The 24250-nt window shown below is 47.3% G+C and overlaps 1 protein-coding gene across 7 annotated transcripts in view; it reads left to right on the forward strand.

Moving 5' to 3' along the window:
• Dysf (dysferlin) overlaps positions 1–24011 on the forward strand; it is a 210198-nt gene extending 186187 nt beyond the window's left edge. For all 7 annotated transcript variants that reach the window (XM_042699705.1, XM_042699708.1, XM_042699706.1 and 4 more), the window contains 12 exons: positions 1272–1363; positions 3458–3628; positions 4294–4436; positions 6830–6969; positions 8042–8130; positions 8383–8478; positions 8842–8983; positions 12845–12944; positions 17729–17907; positions 19198–19307; positions 20534–20681; positions 23734–24011. In XM_042699705.1, the coding sequence (XP_042555639.1) occupies positions 1272–1363; positions 3458–3628; positions 4294–4436; positions 6830–6969; positions 8042–8130; positions 8383–8478; positions 8842–8983; positions 12845–12944; positions 17729–17907; positions 19198–19307; positions 20534–20681; positions 23734–23772 (1449 nt within the window). In that variant the 3' untranslated portion in view covers positions 23773–24011. The remainder of the gene's footprint in view (positions 1–1271; positions 1364–3457; positions 3629–4293; positions 4437–6829; positions 6970–8041; positions 8131–8382; positions 8479–8841; positions 8984–12844; positions 12945–17728; positions 17908–19197; positions 19308–20533; positions 20682–23733) is intronic.
• Positions 24012–24250: the final 239 nt, after the last annotated feature.

Genomic DNA, 24250 nt, shown 5'->3' on the forward strand with positions numbered 1-24250 from the left:
CTCCCTCCCCCCCCCCACCGACATTGTAAAGCTGGTTTTGACATGACATTTTGTACTACTCATTGTTGCAACAGGTCCACCTGAATCCTTAAACGACTTGTTTGTCCCCATCTCCTCCACATGTTATACTGACATCAAATATAGTGAAAGCGGGGGTTACACTGTTGGGGAGGGACATACAAAGCAACAAAGAAATAATCTTATAAATGCGTTAGAAACACATGCATGAAAGAAACAAAAACATTAAAATACATATTTAAGGGTTCGTTTTCCTGACATCACATTATCTGACCTTTTCCGCTTGACTCATACCTATACTAGATATTGCAAATAAGGGAAACCATGGGACCTATGTTTCTTTGGGCCTGGCTTACTTCACTTAATATAATTTTTTCCAAGCCTTTCCATTTCCTAACAAATGGGGAAATGTCATTCTTTCTGATGGAGGCATAGAATTCCATTGTGTATATATACCACATTTTCTTGATCCATTCATCTACTGAGGGGCATCTGGGTTGGTTCCATATCTTAGCTATGGTAAATAATGCTGCAATAAACATAGTTGTGCTGGTAGCTTTAGTGTGGTCTTTTTTCCCTAATGTTTACAGCCCTGCTTTATAAGGCTGAGAAGTCCTACCATCACAGGGTACAATGGCCTCCAGGATGTAGCTAGCAAGCAGGCCTGTATCTTTCAAGCATTCTTAGAGGTAGGCTAAGTCTGGGTGCTCTCTGGCCCCAGCTGCTCAGGAAGGACGGCTGAAGGTTGCTGTCACTCATAGGTATCATCTGGGAGACAGGCCCAAGCTGGCTGGCTAGCTGACAAAGGGTGACCACCTCTCTTTTCTTCTATTTGGATAAGCAGAGGTCACAAAGGACCTCCCCACACACCTAGGCGATTTCTATATAGAATACTGTCTATGTATTATATGTATGAGGATAGGGACCTAGTCCAATCAACCTCTCTTAATGAGGTAGTGGGTCAGAAGTATGGAGGACTTGGGAAAGAAGAGCTGGGGGTATACCAACACACATGCAAGGTCTAGGGAATGTGTGTGTGTATTGATATAGCCCCACTGCTGGAGCTGAGATTGGAAGCCTGTGTCTGGCCAACTGTTATGGTATGGTGTACAGGATGGACTCCCAACCAGACCCGACACAGTCTATACTGAAGTTTCCTCATGGCTGGCACCTCACCCCTTTGGAGACCCAAGAATCCCCAAAGACACGTTGGGACAGTGATTTCACACATGTGTTTCTGTGTCCTCCTCCAGTGTGACCCTTACATCAAGATCTCCATAGGGAAGAAGTCAGTGAGTGACCAGGATAACTACATCCCCTGTACCCTGGAGCCTGTATTTGGAAAGTGAGTGGGATGTAGTCTGGTCTTGGGGTGGAGGGGACTCTCTAGAAATGCTACAGTCTAGTGAGTAGAGATGGCTGCCCCTGGGAGGTCCCTGTCATAAGAAGCAGAAGTGCATTCCCTAGAGCTTTCCTACATCAATATAGCCCCAGTTCCTCTTAGTTAAACACACCTTACCTCTAGGATCAGAAATCTCCATGGATGCTCAGAAGATACATTAGTTAGGTTTTATTTGGTGAACTTTTGGGGGATAATTTTAGATTTTACAGAAAATATACAAGGATAATGCAGAGTTCCCATATAGGCTTACCCCAATTTTCTCCACCGTTAACATCTTGTATAACTATGGTCCATTTGCCTGGTGCATTATTATCAATGAACCCTAGACTTCATTAGGACTTCACCAGTTTCCACCAATGTCTTTTATATTTTCCATATCTAGTCCCATATATCAAGTTGCATTGAGCAGTTACTATTTCAGTGTCCACATACATCTGTGGTGGATATCTATAGGAAGAATGGAGACCCAAGACAATGAAATACTGCTGGAAATATAAAAACAAAGGAAGAAAATCAATACCTCTGCTGTGAGAGTGGGTGCTGGGCCTGAGTTGCTCTTGGTTATGGGCTCTTAAAACAACAACAAAAAAAGAGGCTGGCAGCGATTTCTCAGGCACCTGTAGAAGAGGTCTGGTGTGCCAATATATCAAGCAACACATTGCATCCCAACATGGGTATCTGTTTGGTTAGTTGAGGTCCCTCCATCTACAATGCAGACCAGTAGTCAGCTTGGAAAAAGGCAGCTTTTGAAGGAGAAACAGTCCTAGGTGGCACTGAGTCATTATCCAACCAGGATTTAGGGTGGAGAAGGAGGATGGGAGAAAGTAGCTCTGTTTGATAAGTTTCAGTGGCTGGTCCAGGCCTATGGGCTATTGGTAATGGCCCTCTCTCACACAGGGGTGAGTATGGTCAAGGCCTAGGGCAGGTGGCAATAAGATAGAGTGCAGAAAACATTCCTCCTGCTCCCATTCTCCATTTCCTCTGAATCACAGCCCAAAGCGGGTTCCTGGGATTTTGAGCCTCCTGCAGATCAGTGCAGAAGCACTTTCACTCTACTTTGACTTTATAAAAGTCAAAAACTTAGGGTTAGGGCTGCAGCTAGGATGACCAGATCTGTGTATGAGCACCTTGAAGGCACCCTAAGCATCTTTGTTGCCAGGACTTTGAGTGAGCCATGTGTTTCATAGGGGACTGTGAGGAGGGAAGCAAGCTCTTCCTGCCTCATATATCCTGTTTAGTGAGTGTGTTCCTCTGCCCTCTAGCTAGCCAGCAACCCTCCAGGAACAGAACCAGGACCAGAGGAGCTTAAGTTATGGCAAAGTAGCATTACACGTGCCATCTGTGATTGAGTAGATGCTGTACCCCTTTAGCAAGCCACTGCTCAGCCTCTGAGGGTCCTCAGATAGTTCACTCCACAATCTCTGGCTGTTGGGACCCTATGAGGTCCCATAGGGTAGGATTCAGAGCAGCTGTAGTCTGGCCTTGCAAGAGTTTCCTCTTCTTCACAAGATGCACATGTGTTCCTTGTCCCAGGCATTGCTGGGAATCCAGCTTCTCCCAAATGTGGCCCTTGTCTGCTTCTGTATGCTGCTTAAGTGACCTTGAGCACAAGAAAGTCAGCATGAGTCTGCCAGCCTAGAACGCTTTTTGTCTCCATCTTGACCCTTGTGGAGGCTGAGGTTCAGACCCCATAGGTGCTCTCTCCCAAGAAATCGTTCCATAAACCCTCCTTTCCTTCTGCACCAGAAGTGGATGTGTAGCCCAAGTCTGGACAGCAGGTAAACTCCAGAGCTCTGGTATCTGGAGTTTTACATCTCTTGGTCCTAGCATTTTGTTCTATGTTATTCACACACACATACCCCTCACCCCCACCCCCATGTACACATGCATACACACTCAGCGTACAGCTACACTGTGGGTGGTGTGATCTGAGGAGGGTAGCCACCCTGGGATAGCTCACTCTGGTGCTCCTTTGTCTTCCTACTGGGTCCAGTGACATCAGGGGCTGGCAGTGTCCTGACCTCTACCCTCCTGCAGGATGTTTGAGCTGACCTGCACTCTACCTCTGGAGAAGGACCTGAAGATCACTCTCTATGACTACGACCTTCTCTCCAAGGATGAGAAGATTGGGGAGACAGTCATTGATCTGGAGGACAGGCTGCTGTCTAAGTTTGGGGCTCGTTGTGGACTCCCACAGACCTACTGTGTGTATGTGCTAAAGGCTGGCTGCTTCTCGACAACCAACCATTCTGTCTACTGAATACTGCTGTATGCAGCTTGGACTTAGCGCTTTCCAGACATTCTTTCCTGAACTCAGTGGCGGGGGTGGGGGTAGACATGGGGCAGGGGTGGGGGAAATTGTCTCCACTCCACTCAGAGAGGTTATGGTTCATAAATGGAGGATTAGGATTTGAGCCTGCTTATCTGACTCTAGAGATCTGGCTCTTTATCACATTGTTATAAGCCAGTGCTCTCTAAGGTAGTGGACTGGGCCCCTGGGGAGAGGATGGGAAGAAGGGAGAGAAGGAAGGTGACAGTTGGGTACAATGGGCTCCAGCTGGGCCTGGGGAGGAATTCTGTGTTAGTCTCTCAGGAGAATTCAGGTGTGAACAGTACTTCTTCTAACCATCTCCATTCTTGTTTGGGTCTGCTTCTCTAACTCTGGAAATGGGAAACATGTAGATTCCATTTCCACACATATTATGACCTTTTCTTTCGTGAGCCTCAGTTTCTTCAACTGTAAAATGAGGGTGATGAAGAATATGATGGGGCATCCACTGTGAAGGGTGGATGCTGCTGTGTGTGAGGGTACAATGTTCACTACCACTAGGATCTGTGCTACATCTCATCTTTGCTTTGCACTTGGGCTTCAGCTCTGGACCGAACCAGTGGAGGGACCAGCTCCGCCCTTCCCAGCTTCTCCACCTCTTCTGTCAGCAACACAGAGTCAAGGCCCCTGTGTATCGGACAGATCGAGTGACATTTCAGGATAAAGAGTACACCATTGAGGAGATAGGTGAGTTACTATGTGATTCCCCCACTCCCCACATCAAACCATGATGGGCTATCCTCTCTCAGTCCCTCCTTTCTCGTTAAGGCCCTAGTGACAAGTGACACATCCCAGAGCAGCAGGGTTAGGGTACATGTGTGATACTACTTGTAAATTAGAGGTCAGGATGGGATCAGGTTCAGAACTATATCCAAGGCCATGTTTAGGCCTATCTGAGGACAAGATTGGGATGAGTTTGAAGCCAAGATCAGGGTCCTCTGGTGTTGGAGGTCAGACTTTGGTCAGAGTTTAGAGAACATTTAAACCCTTTTCTACATGAATTGCACTAACCTGCTAGCTTGACAGACGCTGATAAGCCTTTGAAACTCCTGTGCATCGCCCACATAACTAAGCATCTGAAGGGCAGGCCAGCGATCTTGCAGTGTTTCCATCCCTGCCACAGATTCTGCCTACTATTGGTGGCTGAAAATCCTTCCACATGCTCTCCATGTGTCTGAGATGCCCACAGGCCTGTGTCGCCCACCCAGAGCAGCCCAGACTCCCCTGAAGTGTTTACAGGCCCAGCTGGCTGCTCGCCTCCTGCTTGTTTCAGAGATGTTTGATGTCAGAGCTGGTGCTGAGGTTATAAAAGGGAAATGATGGCTTTGATGGTCCATGCCCAAGTCGCCCCTCCTCCCCATTCTATTTTCCTGTGTTTCCTGGGTCATGAGCCAGGCTTAGCCATTAGGCATCCTCCCATTCTCTTTTTCTCTGGAACATACATCTGTTTCAGTGGTAGTCTCATTTCCTCTGGTGGCAACTGTTTCTCTGTGAGCAACTTTAGTTCCAAGAACCAAGGCACAGGCCATTAAAATATGAGGTTTAGCATCGGTCTGGTTTTACTGATGAGGCTATTGAGTTCAGGAGTGGTTAATGACCTACCCAAAGTCACCACCCAGCTAGGAGAAGAGCCATATTTTTGGATCTCTAGTGCCATGCTTATTCTTTTGGGACCCTTCTTTCCTCTATCCTTTTTTTGGTATTCAGGCAAGTCTGGTGTGTGTGTGTGTGTGTGTGTGTGTGTGTGTGTAAATCTGTATTGGTGTTCATTGGCCCACATGAGTGGGACTTGAACCATCATCACCTCTAAGTCAAGGCCTCTGGCACAGGGGGTTCCAGGTTTGGGATTCGGGCTGACAGGCTAGGCTTCTCCACATGCATGACATCAGTCACCAACTCATTTCCTGGCAGGCAGGAACTGCACTAGGAAGCATGAGGGGGAGGAAAGATGTGACTGTGCCTAGGTGAACATGTGAGCCTGGCTGCCCTGCTGCCCAGGTGTGGCGCTTCTCCATGCTGCAGGCTTCACATCCGTGAAAGGGTGAATCAGTAACACTTAGTTTCTAGGGTTCTTGTGAGGACTGGATGTGTGAATACATGTGAAGAACATTCTGGAAGTGTTTTCTGTTAGTGCTGCTATTATAGCTAGTGCTGGAATGACTTTTGTGAACCAGAGCATAGAAATAATAACATGAAGCCACTAGATCTAGGGGATACAGATTGTGGCAGCTCACAGTTGTGGCAGCTAAGAAAGACTTCCTGGAAGGGGTGGCCTTTGACAGACAAGAAGATTTGTACTGATGAGAAACAGGAAGGAGTTTCTAGAAGGGCCCTGTTAGAAATGATGGCAATGACTTGACCAACATATATTTGAAAACGAATAACACACACAGGTGCCATATATGTATTCTATGTACAATAATGGTTGATGGACATGTGGATTAGTGGAGCTCATAGAAAAATTTCTGTGACTGCCAAGCACCTGAAACCTCCAGTTTAGGAATCTTAGGACTCAAAGCAGGTTCTTAGCCCTTGGGAGTCGCAGGCATCCATACTACCTCAGAGAGTCCCACGGTGTCTCCCATCAGCTGGTGACTGGAAACAGGCTCGCTGTAAGAATGTGTCTGTTTACTGCAGTAGAGAAATTGTCATAAGTTGAATGTTATTTCTTTTTGTTTCATAGATCTATAGTTTCACTTCAGACAAATCTCCAAATAACGGTTCCTAACACTAGATCTCTATTACTACTACGCTGAAATAATAATGACTTATAAAGCAATATAAGAGTAACTGAGGGGAGTCTGTGGTGAATCCCTCTGCTCAGAGGGTTTCACCAGAAGATTCCCTCTGGTATGGAAAAAAAGAAATGATGGAAATAAGGAAATAGGAATTTTAAGCCTGTTGACGATAAGATTCCCTCATAGTAAGGGAGACATAGGACCAGAGCAAGGATCTGGGCTCGGGTGAGGCTGTTAGGGAGAGGGGCTTCCCATTTCCCTCAAGCAGTCCACTTAATCTGCCTACTGGGCTGCCTTGCCATCTCTCATGCACTTCACATCTTTTTTCTTGGTTTGGAGCAGATGCTGGCAGGATCCCGAATCCACACCTGGGCCCAGTGGAGGAGCGTCTGGCTCTTCATGTCCTTCAGCAGCAAGGCCTGGTTCCTGAGCATGTGGAATCACGGCCCCTCTACAGCCCGCTACAGCCAGATATTGAGCAGGTGGGATCTTGAACCCACCTGGGCCCTGGAGAGTCCTTAAACTATAGAAAGCTCCACCCCCAAAGCAGCATGGACACCTAGAGGACCTGCGAGGGATTTGGGGATTTGGCCATTCTCTCCTTGGCCTGTTTCTTCAGAGTCTGGGTGGTCACCACAGCTAACCTATGAAGGGATCTGAGGGCTTGGCCTCCATGGTCACCTCTGGTCCTCAGAGCTGGTGAACAAGGTCAGCAGCAACTTACTCCACATGTAGGCCTGGCCTCTGCCTTCCATCTGTCTTCTAGAAAGACCGCTATCTCACCCTGGCCTCAGAGTATACCCCTGTGTTTGAATTGGTCAGTGGCTATCTCAGATGTACCTCTACCCCATGATGGGTTGTAGTGGTTAGAGAGCAGGCTCAGCACTCCATGATGAACTCGCAGAGACCTATAGAGATAGGCAGGGGAAGCCTCTTATACAGAGGGGAGTGTGAACAGACAGCAGGCTTGAGATTGACCAGAGAAGGCTGATCTTTGGAGAAGGAGAGGAAAGGTTGCAGGCAAAGAGAAGGGCCAACATGAGCCCTGAAGATGCCTTTGTGAGAAGCAATCTTTCCCTACTAGATGGCCTGGCTACCAGCCTCCCAAATCAGTGCAGCTGAGTTGAGGACCAGCTTGCAGGGGTGACTTCACCAAGTTACTTTAACCCCAGCTCCTTAAGATAGGGAAAGCATTCTCATACCATTTGTAGATGTGGAGGAGAGGTTACAGGTGGGCTTCTATATAGAATCCTTCTGAGCCCTTGTAGCTAAAGCCTGTTCTGTGACCCTTCACTGAGTTGCATGTACCAATCCTCAGGTACACGAAAGCATGTCTCAAAGGTTGCTATCTTTGAGAAGCCTGCATAAGTCAATGGCTTGTGGGACTCAATTTCTGTGATCAGCCCTACAGTTTCCTGTTTAAGGTCCCTCTGCATAAGCCTCTTCTAGAAGGCCTGGATTTTCTCAGGTCTGTGTCTCAACTGCCTGGCACAGAGCATCATGCTCTGTGGGTTGAATGGAAAGGATAATGAAAATGAACTCCTGTCTCTGCAGGGGAAGCTGCAGATGTGGATCGACCTATTTCCAAAGGCTCTGGGGCGGCCCGGACCTCCCTTCAATATCACTCCTCGGAAAGCCAGAAGGTGACTGGCTCAGCCACAGGTTCAAGCTAAACTGGAGGGTCTGAGCTAGTTGTGGGTGGGGCCAGGAGATCACCCATTGGCCAGGATTTGTGTCACTTGCATCTTAAAGCACAGCATTTGTTTGGGCCTGGCCAAGGGTCCAGCCATGTGGGTACTAGGTCTTCTTGGACTAGCCAACTGCTCAACCAAGGGTGTTCTACCCTTTGGTGGGAAAGGCTTGCAAATTTGCGTTGTTCTTCTCTTCTGCCCCAGGTTTTTCCTGCGTTGTATTGTCTGGAATACCAAAGATGTGATCCTGGATGATCTCAGCCTCACTGGGGAGAAGATGAGTGACATTTATGTGAAAGGGTAGGGAGCTATTGCTTTGCACTTGGACAAGCTGAGGGTTCTGCTGTAGGGAAGGGGAGAACAGGAAGCTTTGAAAGAGGATCTCGTGGGTATCTTCTCTGCCTTTGAGAAGTGGTCCTCCCACCATATTTTCTCTTCTGCCTTCATCTTTGAGCTAAAATGGATGATGCCCCAGACAGTTTCTGAGAAGTTAGAATGTTCTCTATTGGATGTCATATTTTGTGCATCAGAGAAATTTCCTGGAAATTCTATTTATAATAGCATATACTAAGTTTCTTTACCTTTGTCATCCTTGTTGGGCCAATTGGAGGATGTACATTGTAGTAGAGATGTAATGAGAAATGTCCTTTAACATATGTCTAGTTGGATGGTGGGCTTTGAAGAGCACAAACAGAAGACAGATGTGCACTATCGCTCCCTGGGTGGTGAGGGTAACTTCAATTGGAGGTTTGTGTTCCCCTTCGACTACCTGCCGGCCGAGCAAGTCTGCTCCATTGCCAAGAAGGTAAGCATTCCTTCAGTCCTGGTCCTGGGACTTTACCTTTCCTTTGAGACCTCACCACCTCTGTCCCCTGTCTTTCAGTGTCACAGCCAGCATTGCCCCATCATTGTTGACACTCCCAACAACCACCACCCAGCTCTCATTACCTGCAAAGCTGCCCCCATTATCTCCGTACTCTTCCTCTTCTTCCTCTTTCATCACCATAGCCATTACCAGTGTCATCGCTGCCCACAACCACTTACAGCCACACAGCCATCATCTGTAGCTAAGTCTAAATTCTACAACTACTATCTTCCTCCCTATTCCAGACAAAGCAAGCAGCAAGAATGGTCTTGGGCCTGAGGGGGAAGAGTAGAAGAACACACGATGGTCATCAAAGAGGCAAAGGGAAGCCTGATGCTTGTGGTTCAGGCCTGTAATCCTAGTTACTCAAGAGGCTGAGCTCTGAGGCTCAAAATTCAAAGCCAGCCCAGGCAGAGAAGTCCATGAGACTCATCTCTAATTAACTTTCAAAATGCCTGAAGTATAGAGGCCTGACTCACATGGTAGAATATGAGCCTTGAGCAAAAAGCCAAGTGAAAGTGAGGCTCTAAGTTCAAGTCTCAGTACTGGCACAAAACTAGGCCAAGGGCTGGCCCTAGCCAGGGAACTTCCCAAAAGGCTGGCTTGGTTAGGTTGTCTGTAGGTCTGAGAGTAGTTTGGCTAAGCTCCTCTGGCTCAGAAGATTCCCACAACTGTCTGGTGCCTGGTGTCTGTGGTCATTATCTGGACAGGCACTGGGTAAGACACCGACTTCGAGGCCTAAACTGCTGCTGTTATGTACCCAATCTGCTTGAGCTAAAGGCACTTGTGGGGACAAGTAAGTATCAGTGGGGATCAGTGTATATGTGTCTTTGCATCTCCTGGCTTAGGTCTCATCTAGACTTTAAACTTTGTATCACTAAAGTACAGGGAATCTGAGGGCACCTGGTATGCCCTTAGGAAGTAGCCACCAGAGCATAATGGAGGAAACCGTGGTACAAAGACCTGTTGGAGCTTCCAAGTACTTTTGTTCTGCCTGGCATTCATTGCCACCAAGAAGTGTCCTCCTGCTAAATGGACAAGTGCCTCTCTGCTTGAGCCATCCAAATGTGGCTCTAGACTTCCAGCCTGGAAGTCTTCTGATTGGCTGTGTAGTTTCACTAAGGGAAATACACATATGTATTTGGCTACCTCATCCTTCTCAATTCATTGCTTCCTCTCCACCTGAACCATTCCAATCTAACACACAGGATCATCTGCACAGCAGAGAAACAAGAATGTTCCACCAAACACTCTGAGACCATCAAACAAAGGAAAATATGGATTAAGCAAGGATTAGGGATTCTTTCATCCTGAGATTTCTGTGCAATGCTCACTAGAAAGTAGAATTTAGTAACAACATTCTGTGAAGTCAAGAAAAACCTAGACTGTTAGTAGTTGTAATCTTGTTTGCCTTTGCTGGTCATGTTTGTCTATCACCAGCTTGTTTCCATAACACAGCCAACACTGCAATTGTCAGAGTGTAGAACATACCACATTAGATAAATCTCCCCTCACCTCTGCTGTGGGCACAGAGCCAGGAGTGGCCAAGGGGAGGGCCAAAGCATCATGTACATTCTGTGAGGGGCTGGGCACCCGTGAGGAAATTGAGGCTGAGGGAGATGCACATTGACTGCTTAAATGAGTCAGAACAACCTTTCTCTGTGACAGGTAGGGTGTGCAAGGAGTGGTCAGAGGTGATCTTCCTGGTTTATTCTATAAAGTCAGAGGAGAATCTGGCACAGTAGCAGGTGATTTGAGACAAATGGAGAAGGTAGGACAGCTTTTATGAAGAGACAGAGAGAAAGAAAAGAGAAGAGGAGGAGGAGGAAGAGAAAGAGGAAGAGGAAGAGGAAGGAAGAGAGGGACAGAAGAGAGGAGAGGAGAGGACTGAATGGAGGCACAGAGAATAGCTAGCTGATGGTTCTGCAGCCCAGTTGCAGGTACTAATTCAGAACTGGGGTGTTTGATTCAGGCACCTATGAAGTGTGTCTCTGTATTGAAGACCCTGACAAGGAAGAGGAGAGTCGGTGACCTCCAGGAAGTTAGCTTCAGGGGCTGAGGATGGAGGATAAAGGGAAAGGTCTGCTGGGCTCCATGAGTGATAACTAGGCTTGGAGAAGAAGCCAGCAGGAGAGTGGGGTGGAGAGGAGAAATAGATGTCAAGGTGTCAAGGAGAGTCATGGCTTGAAGTCCCAGGTCTGGGAAGAGGATGGCTGGAAGATCCGAGAAGGTCCAAGAGAAGAATGAGTAACTGAAACAGTGCAGGTGGCTCTGGAGGCAGCCAAGAGGGTGAGAGAGCCTGTGGACACTTCAGCGGTAGAAGGGACTCTGGGAAGCAGGTGGAGCCATCCCCACAGGGCACCAATTAGCCAGTCTGGACTGGAGGATGGGTCTGAGGTGGCTTAATGAATGGACTGAACAGCTGCTGGGCTCCCTGGGCCTGCTGCAGAGCCAGCTCTCTGCCATGGGGTTCAGGACTTCTGGCAGGCAGTCCCTCCAGGGACCCCATTAACCAGACGAGACTGTCGTAAAGTACAAGGTCTCCTTTCATCCAGCTGCTTTGAACCACCGCTGCTTGTCCCGGCTGGCTTCCCACCTGGAGTCCAGCACACCCACCGGGGCCTGCCTGTGTGTCAGGCACCCACCCTGCAAATAAACAGCTAGTAAAAGGGCCCAGGCCAGGAGCATAATGAGCGCCTGGGACCTGGGAAGGGGGCTCATTCCTTAAACTGGAGCCCCCTCCCAGCTGCTCTCACTATGGGCTGTTTGAACCTCTGGCTCATTACTGAGCCCATAAACCAGGCTGGCCTGAAGAATGGAGGCTGCTGGCGGCCCTGCAGGCCAGTCGGGCCTGGAGCTGGCCATAAAAGCTGGCCAGAGGAAGGAGACACCTGCAGGAGGCTGGGGAGAGGCTGGGCTTGGAAAGGGGGTGGCACCTTCACCAATCTAGGCTGCCATCCAAGATGTGGCTATTGCTTCTCATGCGCAGTGCTCCTCGGGTTTGGTTAGGGGATTTGGTAGCATCTGCATGACTGGTCATGGAGGCTGGAGGTGGCCATACAGCCCTCACAGCCTGAGATAGACAGTAAGGCTGTGTTTGGTGGGCAACTACAGCCAGCAAACCTGTTGTCAGCAGCGCCCTCCCCTCCCAGTCTATGGAGCCTACTCCTCAAGAGAGACTCATATCCCTTGCTACCTGCTCAGATCAAACCACAGTGAGAGAAAAAAAATGAACCAGTATGTGTAAGAAAGCTCAGTGACTGACCTTTAAGTGTGGCTACTCTCAGGCCTGTACCCCTTAGATGTTCAATGAAGCCTCTGAGGGAAGTGGCTCTGAAGATCTGGCTGCAGATGGAGCTGGTGTGAGGGAGAGGCTGGGAAGAAGTATCCTCTCCTTCTTCCAGCCCGAGGCAGGCTCTTGGAGGTACAGGGGATGGGGATGGAGGAGCTGAGGTTCCTGTCCTAGTGCCAGTTCCTTACAATCATGGGCCACAGTTATTTCCAGGGTGAGGGGGAGACCCACAGGTTCTCAGCCAACCTACCACATCACCAAGGATCACTTGTGCAGAGCAGGGCTTCAAGCCTCTGTAACCTGACTACCTGGGTTTGAATCTCAGCTTGCCACTTCCTGTCCTGTAACTTTGAACAAAATACTTGCCTTAGATTTCCAGTCTTCCCTTCAGGAGTTGGCTCTGGCCAGACCCTCAGGGAATATCCCAGTCATTGTCTTTTCCAGACTGAAGAGACCCCGGCCTCTAACTTTGCTTGTCCACTCCATTCTCTGTTCCTTCTCTGGGTCAGGATGCCTTTTGGAGACTGGACAAGACGGAGAGCAAAATCCCAGCCCGAGTGGTGTTCCAGATCTGGGACAACGACAAGTTTTCCTTTGATGATTTTCTGGGTGAGCCTCCTTTCTGGTCAGGTCTGAGCTGCCTATCAAGGGGCTGTGTGTGTGTGTGTGTGTGTGTGTGTGTGTGTGTGTGTGTGTGTGTGTGTGTGTGTGTGTGTGTGTGTGTGTGTGTGTATGTTTGAGAAGCCGGGGAGGAGGAGTGGCCTGCATTCTGCCTGCAGGGGGCTTTGTAACCCAGGTCCCAGCTCTGAGTGAAGCATGAGACACAGAGCAGGATCAGAGTGGTCAGAATGGCCTTGAGTAGCATCAGCCACAGGCTGGGCTGGATGGTGGGGCTCTGGGAGGAAAGGAAGAGAAGGAAGCGCAGGCTGAACCAGGCCACTGGTGTGATGGTTGTAATGGTTGCCAGGCCTCATGCTTGATAGGATGTTTTCACCTCACCCCTACGTAGGCAGAAGGAGCCCCTAAAATCAAGTGGCTTTTCATCCTGTGCTGGGGGATTACAAATGGAAGGACATATATTACACAAATCCATGGCTATGAAATGTCTGTACCAGGCAAACACATAGAGAAGAAGAACTCATTAATAAGGCATGAGAGGGAGGAGAACTGCTAATGGGCACAGGAGGGCTATTTTGGGGGTGATGAAAATGTTCTGGAAATAGATGGTGGTAAAGACTGCATTACTGTGAATATTCTAGAAGTGGAGCTATGGCTCAAGCGGTAGCCTAAAGGCCTAAAGATCCCAGGCAGTGCCCACACCCTGAGTTCAAACCCCAGGAGGGTCACCAAAACAACAACAACAACAAACTGACAAAACAAATTTCATCAAACTCTGTGAATATTCTGGAAGCCACTTATTTGCATACTTTAACATTTCTAAAGTGTGGCATTGTTACATGAAGTTTACACCACCCAAAAAATGTAACCCCATGAGGAAGGCAGCCCAGGAAATAAGGAGCCCTGGCCACCTGGGAACAGGGTGGCTTTAGACAGATGACTGCACCATCCATCACTGAACAGAAAAAGGAGCTGGTTCTAGCTGAGCCTGTGGCCTGTAGAGGGGTTCTGAGGAGCATAGACTGCTCTTCCTGTCCCCAGCTCTGCTACCCTGTCTTGTCATAGAACAAAACTACTGCAGGACTCATTGTAAAAGACTCCAGGAAAACAGTGCCACCAGATATGAATTGTATTACTTTACTTATTATTCTATATAGGACTCCTATAGAATATTAGAAAAAATGTGGATAAAAGTCATACTTCTCCCCATTCATGTTACCACACAGAGATAACCTCCATGAACATCTTAGCATATACAATTATTTATTATTCCAGATATAAAGGCATTTACATATCCATCATATAGGCATTTTATATGTGTCATACATATATGACATCATCCACATATTATTTAGTACTGTAGTTAGTATATCCTGATTTGGGGAGAACTTAGTATTTCATGAGCATCCTGGTCAGCAGATATCTGTCTACTATGACCTCTCTATCACTGCACTTGAAGCTAGCCTGATGGTCCGTCAGGCAGACAAGTCCTGTTGAGCTTAGCTTACTTTAACTGTCGTGGCAGTAGTGGATGCTCAAGATGTCTTTAGGTTTTTGGATGCAACAACCCAGGCATACATCTTTGGGCCTATTTCCCATAACTTCCCTTAACTTTAAGAAGTAGATTAGTTAGAGTTTGTGGATTTTCATGACTTTGAAATATTTTATTCAACTTTTTTTCAGAAAGGTTGTACTTGTTAACATTTCTACCTGTGTGTATTGTTTGTACAAGGGTGTCATTTTCCCTAAACCTTTACAATCACTGTTACATTAAAAAAATTCCAACAGCATATTTCATTTTACTTTAAATTTGTATTTATTATTATTTATTAGTATATATTATTCTTACTATTGGTAAGCTTTTTTAAATCATGGTTTGGGGATGTTCATTTTTATTATTGGTTTTCAGTGAATTTTGTATATTGAGAACATGTTGCAAATAATTTCTCTCCTTTTTTATTTAATTTGTAATTTTTTTCTCTGTTGTGGGCTTGAACTCTGGGCCTGGGTGCTGTCCCTCAGCTCTTCAGCTCAAGGCGAGTGCTCTGTCACTGAAGCCACAGTGCCACTTCTTGTTTTCTGGTGGTTTATTGGAGATAAGAGTCTCACAGCCTTGCCTGCCCGGGCTGGCTTTGAACCTCAGATCTCAGCCTCTTGAGTAGCCTGTAATCACAGGCATGAGCCATTGGCGCCAGGCTTAATTGGTAATTTTTATGAAATTCTTTCATTTACAGACTTAAATTTTTTGGCATCAATCTATTCCTTATGGAATGAGGCATTAGGAATATAATTTTCTAAAGAAAAACAAAGAAATTGCATTTTTACTGAATGAGTAAGCAATATTCAAAATAAAGACAAACAGGCTCATCCTTTGTTTTTAAAAATCAAACTTAAGGCCAGGCACCAATGGGTCATGCCTGTAATATTAGCAATTTCAGAGACTGAGATCTGATGATCAAAGTTTGAAGGTATCAGAAAAGTCTATGGGACTCTTATCTCCAATTAACCACTAAAAAGCCTGAAATGGAGCTGTGGCTCAAGTGGTAGGGCCCTAGCCTTGAGCAAAATTGCTCAAGGACAGTGCCCAGGTTCTGAGTTCAAGCCCCAGGACCAGTAGACTCATACACACAAGGACACACACACACACACACACACACACACACACACACACACACACACAAAATCAAACTTAATAAACCACTAACAAAAACTACCTTTTTGTTTCTTTTCCACCTTTATACTGTGTTTATAGTTGTCTTATGTCTGTTGAATATTTATTACTTTTTGGATTTTCAAAGGAAATAATTAAGAATTTATAATCTTACCACCCAGATATAATTCTGTTTCCTTACAGTATTATGTAAATCATGTTAGGACAATATGAATGTGTTATGTGTGTGCAATGTATGTATGTGTCTCTGTGTGATTAAATAAACAAACTTCTAGAGACAAAATATAGGTTTCTAGGGGCTGAAGGGAATAAAGATCTTTCTTCCCACCCTCCCGCCCTCCTTCCCTCCTTCTGTCCTTCCTTCCTCCCCTTTCCTTCTTTCTTTCTTCCTTCCTTCCTTCCTTCCTTCTTTCTTTCTTTCTTTCCTGCTTACTTGCTTGCTTGTTTTTTTCATGCCAGACTTAAGGCTTGAACTCAGGGCCTGGGCGCTATCCTGGAGCTTTTTTGCTTAAAGCTAGTCCTGTATCATCAGAGCCACAGCTCCACTTCCAGCTTTTTTGGTGGTTAATTGAAGATAAGAGTCCCATAGGCTTTTCTGCCCTGGCTGGTTTTGAACTACAATCTTCAGATCTCAGCCTCTAGAATAGCTAGGATTATAGGCATGAGCTACTGGCACTGGGCTAAAGATTATTTCTTAGTGGGTACACAGTCATAATTAATTAATATATTGGGATCATAGTTTAAGTGAAGAATTAACATTTATTTGCATTGGATGGAGGGAAATTTAAGTGGATAGATAGATGAATGGGGATGTAGAGTTGAACAAATGGATCAAAAGGATCATAACTATTAATGTTCAAAAGTAGTAATTATGTAAGTTATGGAAAACGTTGAAGAAGATGAATGCATATAGAAGGCAATTAAACTAGAGAATAATAGATCCAATGCTCAACTGCAGTAACTGAGCATTGTATATTGAAGAAATCCAGTCTCCTTTCCACAGTGCTCAAGGATTTCCTTCATTTGGCCTCAGAAAACAGTTTTTAAAAAGTTTACCTTTCTCACTTAATCACTTCAGTAACCTGTATTCCAGAGTCATTGACTCTACTACATTATTGTCCTTGGATTAGGTGAAACCACGTAGGATTGCTCTTTTTGTAGGTCAAAAACTAAAGACTAAAAGTACATGCATTTTCATGTTTTAAACTAATGGTTGGAATTGAAAAGAAAAAAATGATGGCCTTTAGGTTGATGAGATGGAACAATATAAAACGATGACCGTTTGGATGGCTAAGTTGGTAGATGGGAGAGACTGATGAATGAGTCACAGGAGGTTCTTCAAACTACCAGGACAGCAATACTAATAATATAACAAGTGTTGGTGAAGATGCTGTGAAACTCAAACACATATACATCATTGGTGTGATTGTAAAATGATGAAGCCATTGAGGTAAACAGCTTGATTACTCCTCAAAAAGCTGAACACAAAGTTAACATATTACCCAGAAACTGTATTTTTAGGTGTCTATCCCAAATCACTAAAAACCACTGCAGCATTATTCACAACAGTTAGAAATAAAAGGGGGGGGGGGCTGGGAAGGTGGCTCAGTGGTAGAGTGCTTGCCTTGCATGCATGAGGCCCTGGGTTCGATTCCTCAGCACCACATAAACAAAAAGAAAAAAAGCTGGAAGTGGTGCTGTGGCTCAAGTGGTAGAGCGCTAGCCTTGAGCTGAAGAGCTGAGGGACAGCGCTCAGGCCCAGAGTTCAGGCCCCACAACTGAAAAAAAAATTGGTGGCTAGATGTATCTGGACAATGGGAGTGTGAGTGCATTTGTATACAGAAGTAGGTGGGTAACTTCGTTAAAGGAGGTCACTATGGTGAGTAAATGGACACAAGGTGCCTGGGTAGATGGCTGAGAAGCTGTGTGGAGAGAACAGGAAATGGTGACGTTGTTGAACCTGACCCACAGCTAAGCCATGACTAGAAGCTGAGGAGATGATAGTAAGTTTTTCTTGAACCTGCCTGTCCCAGGGTTGAACCTACCTCCCCCAGGCTGGCAGTGATTAAGGCATCCTTGGCTAAAGAACACCTCTGTGTCACAGGCTCCCTGCAGCTAGATCTCAACCACATGCCCAAGCCAGCCAAGACGGCTGAGAAATGCTCCTTGGATCAGCTAGATGACACTTTCCACCCAGAATGGTTTGTGTCCCTTTTTGAGCAGAAGACGGTGAAGGGCTGGTGGCCCTGTGTAGCAGAAGAGGGAGAAAAGAGGATCTTGGCGGTAAGTTAGCTCCCTCCAGGCCTGGTAGAAGGCATTGGGTAGTTTCTTCTATGGCATTCAGCAGGCATATGCCCATGCACTATTCTGCCCTTCTCCCTCTCCCGACTTTCCAAGGCTTTCTCCCTCTCCCCCATGCCCTCTTCCCAGCCTTCCCCTCTCTGGAGGTCACATCCAAGGAGGAGCCTATTTAAATGGAATGCTAGGGATCCATTCTGAGTCCTCCTGTGATCTGGGATTACTAGTGTCTAGGCAGAGGTTTTGCATTCCCATTTGAAGAGGACTCTCTCAGGCCTATTTTCTTCTTGCTGAGAAGTCTGCTTAAGAGACTGGAGGAACTTCCTTTCTTCAGTCCAGAGCAGCCTGGAGAGGAAGTTATTTTTTTGGGTGTTTTCCTAGAAATAGCAGGTAGTCAGCCAATTCTAAAGTGGCCCTTGAAATAAAATATTCTTATTCTATAAAGAACTGTAATGATTAATAAGAAATACTTAATGCCCTAAAGAAAAAATATAAGCAAAGGACATACACAGATAATTCACAGAAGTACAAAAGCCCATTAGATGTGAAAAAGAGGGTTATTCCCTCTAGTAATTAAGGGTGATTTCTTGTGGTCTATTACATTAGATTAAAAAAATAGAACTATTCATGTGGGGTGAGGATGCAGAGAGACAGACCTCATTTACTTCTGCAAGGAGCATTAGTGGTTTCACTGTGTGGAGAGGCAATTTGGTAACATATAATGAGAGATTTAACGAGATTTTTTTATGCCCTTGGACTCTATCCCCTACTTCTAAATTCTCTTCTAAAGAAATAACCAGATAAAATTAAAAATTTAGCTTCTGGGATATTTATTGTAGCACTATTTATAATATCAAAGAGTTGGAATCAACCTAAAAGAACCTAAATAAGTAGTTTACTAAGTAAATTATGGCTAACCAACCATGGAATGAACGTTTTACAGTCATTAGAAACATAACTTGAAAGAATATCTAATTATCTAATGAAATATATTCCTAAATGAAAAAACCAAGCTATAGAATGAAATATCCAGTATGACATTTCATACATTCAGCTGTAATGGATAGAAACATAGCAGGGCTGCTCTCCACATTGTGGAAGTGTGGGCAGTGGTCTTCTTTAGACATTTCTGTCATTTCTAAATATTTTGTAAAGAATACAGAATGAGGACAATCCTACATCTTAAAAATAATAGTCACATGGCTTTTAGGTTTGTCTTTGCCTGGCTTCTCTTCAGGTTACTGGGCAGAGGCCCTCACCATGTTATGTCCACAGGGAAAGTTGGAAATGACCTTAGAGATTGTCGCAGAGAGCGAGCATGAAGAACGGCCTGCTGGCCAGGGACGGGATGAACCCAATATGAATCCGAAACTGGAGGATCCAAGGTTAGTTCCTGCCCCTAGTCTCTGACCTCAGGCATAGCTAGGCGATTATAAGGCCCACATGGCTCAGAGAGAAGCAGGCGATAGGCACCCTTTTGGGAGGTGCTGGGCTCCTCAGCTATTTCAAGCAGGCTTTAATGGATGCCTGTTGGCTTTGTGGCATACATGCTGTCATAGGGCATATGATGTATCATTGTGCTTGGGAGCCCTCCCTGAGGGGTAATTCTTATCCTCCTTTTATAGATGAGGAAACAATCTCAGTCAAGTTATGTTAGGTCATTTCTAATCCCAGAGACGGGAAGCAGAAGTTCTCTCACCTGCTCTGGAGTCTGATCAAAATCTTCCCAGTCACCTATACTTTCTGTGCTGCTATCAAGGTGGCTTTCAAATGACCTCTCAACCTTAATGTTGTGTATGAAGTGCAGAAACTGTTGCCTATCTTCATTACACCAAGGGCCTTTAGGGTGATAGACCAACCAAGCCAGAGGACCATTCTTTGCAGTTCCTTGGACAGTCATGAAAAGATAATTTGGGGGTTTAAGACTATATTTGGTGGGTCCCTCAACCCTACTACCATGGCATGCTTAATGTAATCACAGTGCTGTCCATGTGCCGTGAGGCTGGCACAGCAGCGACAGGTGTTCTAGTCCAGAATTTTGGGAACTGGAGAGAAAAGAGAAAGCCCTGAGACCCCAGGAAGAGAAATCAGATGTTAACTTGGCCTCGATTGAGACACAAAGTTCTGCTGCTAATGGAATTGTGGTGCTGACTAAGGAAAAGGCTTAGAAGTTCTTGACTGGGAGTAAGAATTATTTTTATGAGCTCCTTTCTCTCCATCCCCCCTGAGAATTATGTGTGTTTGGGCAGATGGCGTGGCCTATAGGTTGCCCAGGGTGACATTGTTCACTTAACAGGGCAGCCTTGAGGATCCCATGTGTAGCTTGTGATTAAGTCCAAAGTCAGGAAGGGAGGATGACTGGAACAGGATTTCACTGCAAGACCAGGAGGGCAGCACAGTCTAGTGGCACCCAGAAGAACCTCTAGGGACTGGGGATGCAGATCAAGACAGCTGAGTTTAGCAGTAGCACATGGGACATGGAGGCTGGAAAGGTCCTTGAGGGATCACAATGTGGGGAGTGGGGCTATTTGTTGTCCCTAGGCTGAGAGTAGGGTTGGGAGAAGGCAGCCCTGGAAAGGAGACTAACCACCCTCTGGGATGTCACTTTCAGGCGTCCTGATACCTCCTTCCTATGGTTCACCTCCCCATACAAGACAATGAAGTTCATCCTGTGGCGACGCTTCCGGTGTGCCATCATCCTCTTCATCATCCTCTTCATCCTACTGCTGTTCCTGGGCATCTTCGTTTATGCCTTTCCGGTGAGCAGGACTGATTGGGGAGGCAGAGGCTGACCGGGGGAACTCGTGGTCTAATGGGGGAGCCCATCCTCCTTGTTCTCAAGGGCCTTCTTCAGTCTGATGGAGACATAACCTGTCCTGGGGGAGTCCCTGGGCTGAGGAGATATTGATCCTACTCTGAGAGTCCACACTCTGGCAAGGAGACAATACTCAACATGTAGAACCTGTAGTCCACGGGGAAAAGAGTTCTTGACCTTGACAAGGTGACCTAGCAATCTTTAGTAAGCCCCGAAGATGTGCAGTCAAAGGGTTGAGAAATGAGCTGGACTGATGGCACACACCTGTAATCTAGCTACTGAGGAGGCTGAGATCTTAGGGTTGCGATTCACAGCCATCCTGGACAGAAAAACCTGTGAGACTCTCATCTCCAATTAGCCACCCAAAAAAGCCAGAAGTGGAGCTCACATGGTAGAGCCCTAGCTTTGAGCAAAAGAAGCTCAGGGGCAGCACCCAGTCCCTAAATTCAAGCCTTAGGACTGTCACCCCCCCCCCCCAAAAAAAGGGTCTAGAGAAGCAAGACTCCTGGGGCTGGAGGTATAGGGAGCCTCCCGAGGGAGGTGGAGGAAGGGAAGTGGCTGGCACAGCAGGGGTGACAGCCCCTCTGTCTTGGTGACAAGACTTGCTAAGTCTTAGGTGGGCCTGGAGAGGGTGGAGATTCATACTGTGGAGAACCAAAGGGGTTTGGCCATGACCCACTCCTTGGCATAGTACATACTTGGTAAGAAGCCAAGAGACACCTGGTAAAGAACCTAGCAGGGTTTCCAGAGCCACCCCAGCTACAGCTGTTAGGCCACAGCTCCATGGGGCCCTGTCTAGAGAAGTGGGGTACAGGTCTTTGTTCCCTGCCTGTGGTCCCCTGCCTTTCACAGCTCAACAAGGGACCATGAAACGACTGTACCCCAGTCCTCCAGGGTCTCTGGTGCTCTCGACCCTTGAAGGGTTCTGTGTATTTTCAGGCTAACACCTGGATTTTCACGTAATGATGAAAACAAATGTTCTAACAAGAGCATTTAAAGCATATAAAAGTGGAGAGATTGGTGACATCATTCCCTTGATAAGCTGATTTTCACAGTCAAAACCCAAGCACCAGGGGGTGATGATGGGGCTTGTCCCCCAGGGAACTCTAGGTCTCCCTGGAGGCACTGATACCAGAGAATAAGGACAACTGCCCTTCACAGTGAAGCATTCCATCAGCATGGGGGAGGGGCTTAGCATCCGAGGACAGACAGTTTCCCACTCTTCTCAGTGTAGTTTGAGCAGTATCAGCATCCCCAGGGAACTTCTAGAATGCAGAGTCCTGGCCTGGGCTCCAGTCTCCTGAGGAAGGATCCATTCTTGGATCTCATAATCTCACACCCTGTGCAAGATAGAGCTTTGAACTCAGGAACGCCGGCTCTAGCTGTGACTTGTTGTATGACCTAGGCAAGGCCTTCCCATGTACGTGCAGAGAGGGCTGGATGGTGTCAGCCTCCATTTTCTGTGACTGATTCTTCACCTGGCTTAGACACCTGTGGTTCAGTCCTTCTCCTGATGCCTCCTCCTGAGCCCTGGGGAAGGCAGAGTGTATAACATTACAACCACCGAGCACCTAGACCTGACTCAGCCCCTAGCCAGCTGGGCCCCATCCTGTGGGGTCCTTTGGTGGCAGACCTAGGTTTCAAAGGCCTAGGGAAGGAGCCTCTGTGAACCAGTTGGAAAAAGGGAAGATTTCTAGTCCTTTCCTACTTGTGGTCTTTCTTCTTCTTCCCTGGGGGTAGCTTTAGCTCTGGGTCCTGTGGGAAGGGGCTGAATAGCCCCCCTGGAGTCCTGGCCAGAGTCCTTCCCCTGCTTTCTGGGCCTCCTTTCAGTTGTCTGGCAATTGTTCCCTCTAAATGCTGACCCTGCCGAAGTTCTTTCTCTCAGCCTGGGCGTGCTGGGGACGGATCCTAAGGCTATAGACGGTTTGCTCATTTGCTTTATCAAGGTCTGGGAGGGAATGCTGCTGCCCTCCACTGAAGTAATGCACTTACCTGGCCTGGCCCACACCTGTGGGGTGGGGCTAGTCCCATTCCCTGCCTTTCAGGCAGAGGTAGAGAGTCTCTTCCAGCTGCCCCAAGCCAGATACAGGGCAGAGGGGCCCAAGGTGGAGCTGCTTCCTTCCCTCCAGTCAGCCCCATCCCCTACCCTTTTGGACATTCCCCTGGGAGGGGGTGGGCGAGAGGGGCAGCCTGTCTGATTCCTCTCAGCTCTGCCCTCCCTGCCAGCTGGGAGCAGGGCCAGCATGGGGAGGCGGGAGGCGATTTGGCGAGGAAGGAGGCCGGCTTTGTTTCCAGGGTTGGCTTCCCCAGGCCGGCGCTGGGGAACATACTGTCCCAATTAGGAGCCCTGTGTTGTGTTGTGTATGTTTTCATGGTGTTTTGGAGGGAGTAGCAGGGAGGGAGGAGAGGTTCCTGTCAGTCCTACAGCAGACAGGGCTAGACTACAGCATGGTTATGCCTGTATCCCACCCCCCCCAACCCAAGTCCAAGTCTCTCTCTCTCTCTCTCTCTCTCTCATTTTCTCATTCTCTTTCTCTGGACAAGAGCTTGGTGAGCATAGGTCCTGGGTATGCATATGTGGATGTGGGAGTGGAGGGAGGAGGATCATGGCCTGGCCATTCATACCTGAAACCAGGCAGGGCAGGCTCCCCCTGGCTAGGCCCTGGGTGACTACAACCTCCTTGGTCGCTGGCTGGGTGAGGGGCTGAATTATGAGCAACCTAGGCAGCATTGGTCAAGATGGGCAGGTGTGAGCAGTTCCAGAAGGGAACGGGTTCCCCTAATTGGTCGCAGAATCTGTAGGTGGAGTGTTCAATCTAGAGACAGGGCAGGAGGGTTGTAGGTGGTAGGGTTGGCTGCAGGCTGGGGGAGGAAGGGCCATGAGTCTCTTGTCCCAGCCCCCTGCCTGCAACTCAGCCCCTCCAGCCCAGGATAACCACTTGGGCTGTGCCTGCCCTGAAGGAATCACCACATGCCCCGCCTCCTTCCTCCCCTAGAACTATGCTGCCATGAAGCTGGTGAAACCCTTCAGCTGAGGACCTCCCTGCGCTGGACACGGGGGCGCCGGCTGCCCTCTGGCCTCAGGACTGGCCTGCTCCTCCTTCCACTTAGCCACTTACTTCAGACCTGAGGGTCCTGCCAGGCAGGTGGATGGAGGGACTCACACAGACTCCAAGAGGTGCTGCCTTGGAGTTTCACTTTCATCATCTCCTTCCCCCAACTCTTCTTTTGTGTCAGCTTGTATGTATTTCCGTATAAAGCATCCTGAACCAGAGTGGCTGTTGGTTTATGTGCATCTACATGGTTGACTGTAGGGGGATGTGTGTAGGTAAGTTGGGGTGCAGGTGGGGTGTGAGCATTTCTAGTATAGTCTTTTGGAGGTAGAAGCAGGCAGGATCTAAGGGGAGACTTTGAGATGAGCAGCCTCTGCCTTCTCTCCTCTCTATCCAGGCATGTGTTGTCTCTTTGCTCTGCCTCTTCCAGCTTTGGCTTCAGCCTAAACGTGGCCCCATT

Source organism: Dipodomys spectabilis, unplaced genomic scaffold, assembly GCF_019054845.1.
Source record: "Dipodomys spectabilis isolate Male_0828 unplaced genomic scaffold, ASM1905484v1 ptg000262l, whole genome shotgun sequence".
Classification (NCBI taxonomy): domain Eukaryota; kingdom Metazoa; phylum Chordata; class Mammalia; order Rodentia; family Heteromyidae; genus Dipodomys; species Dipodomys spectabilis.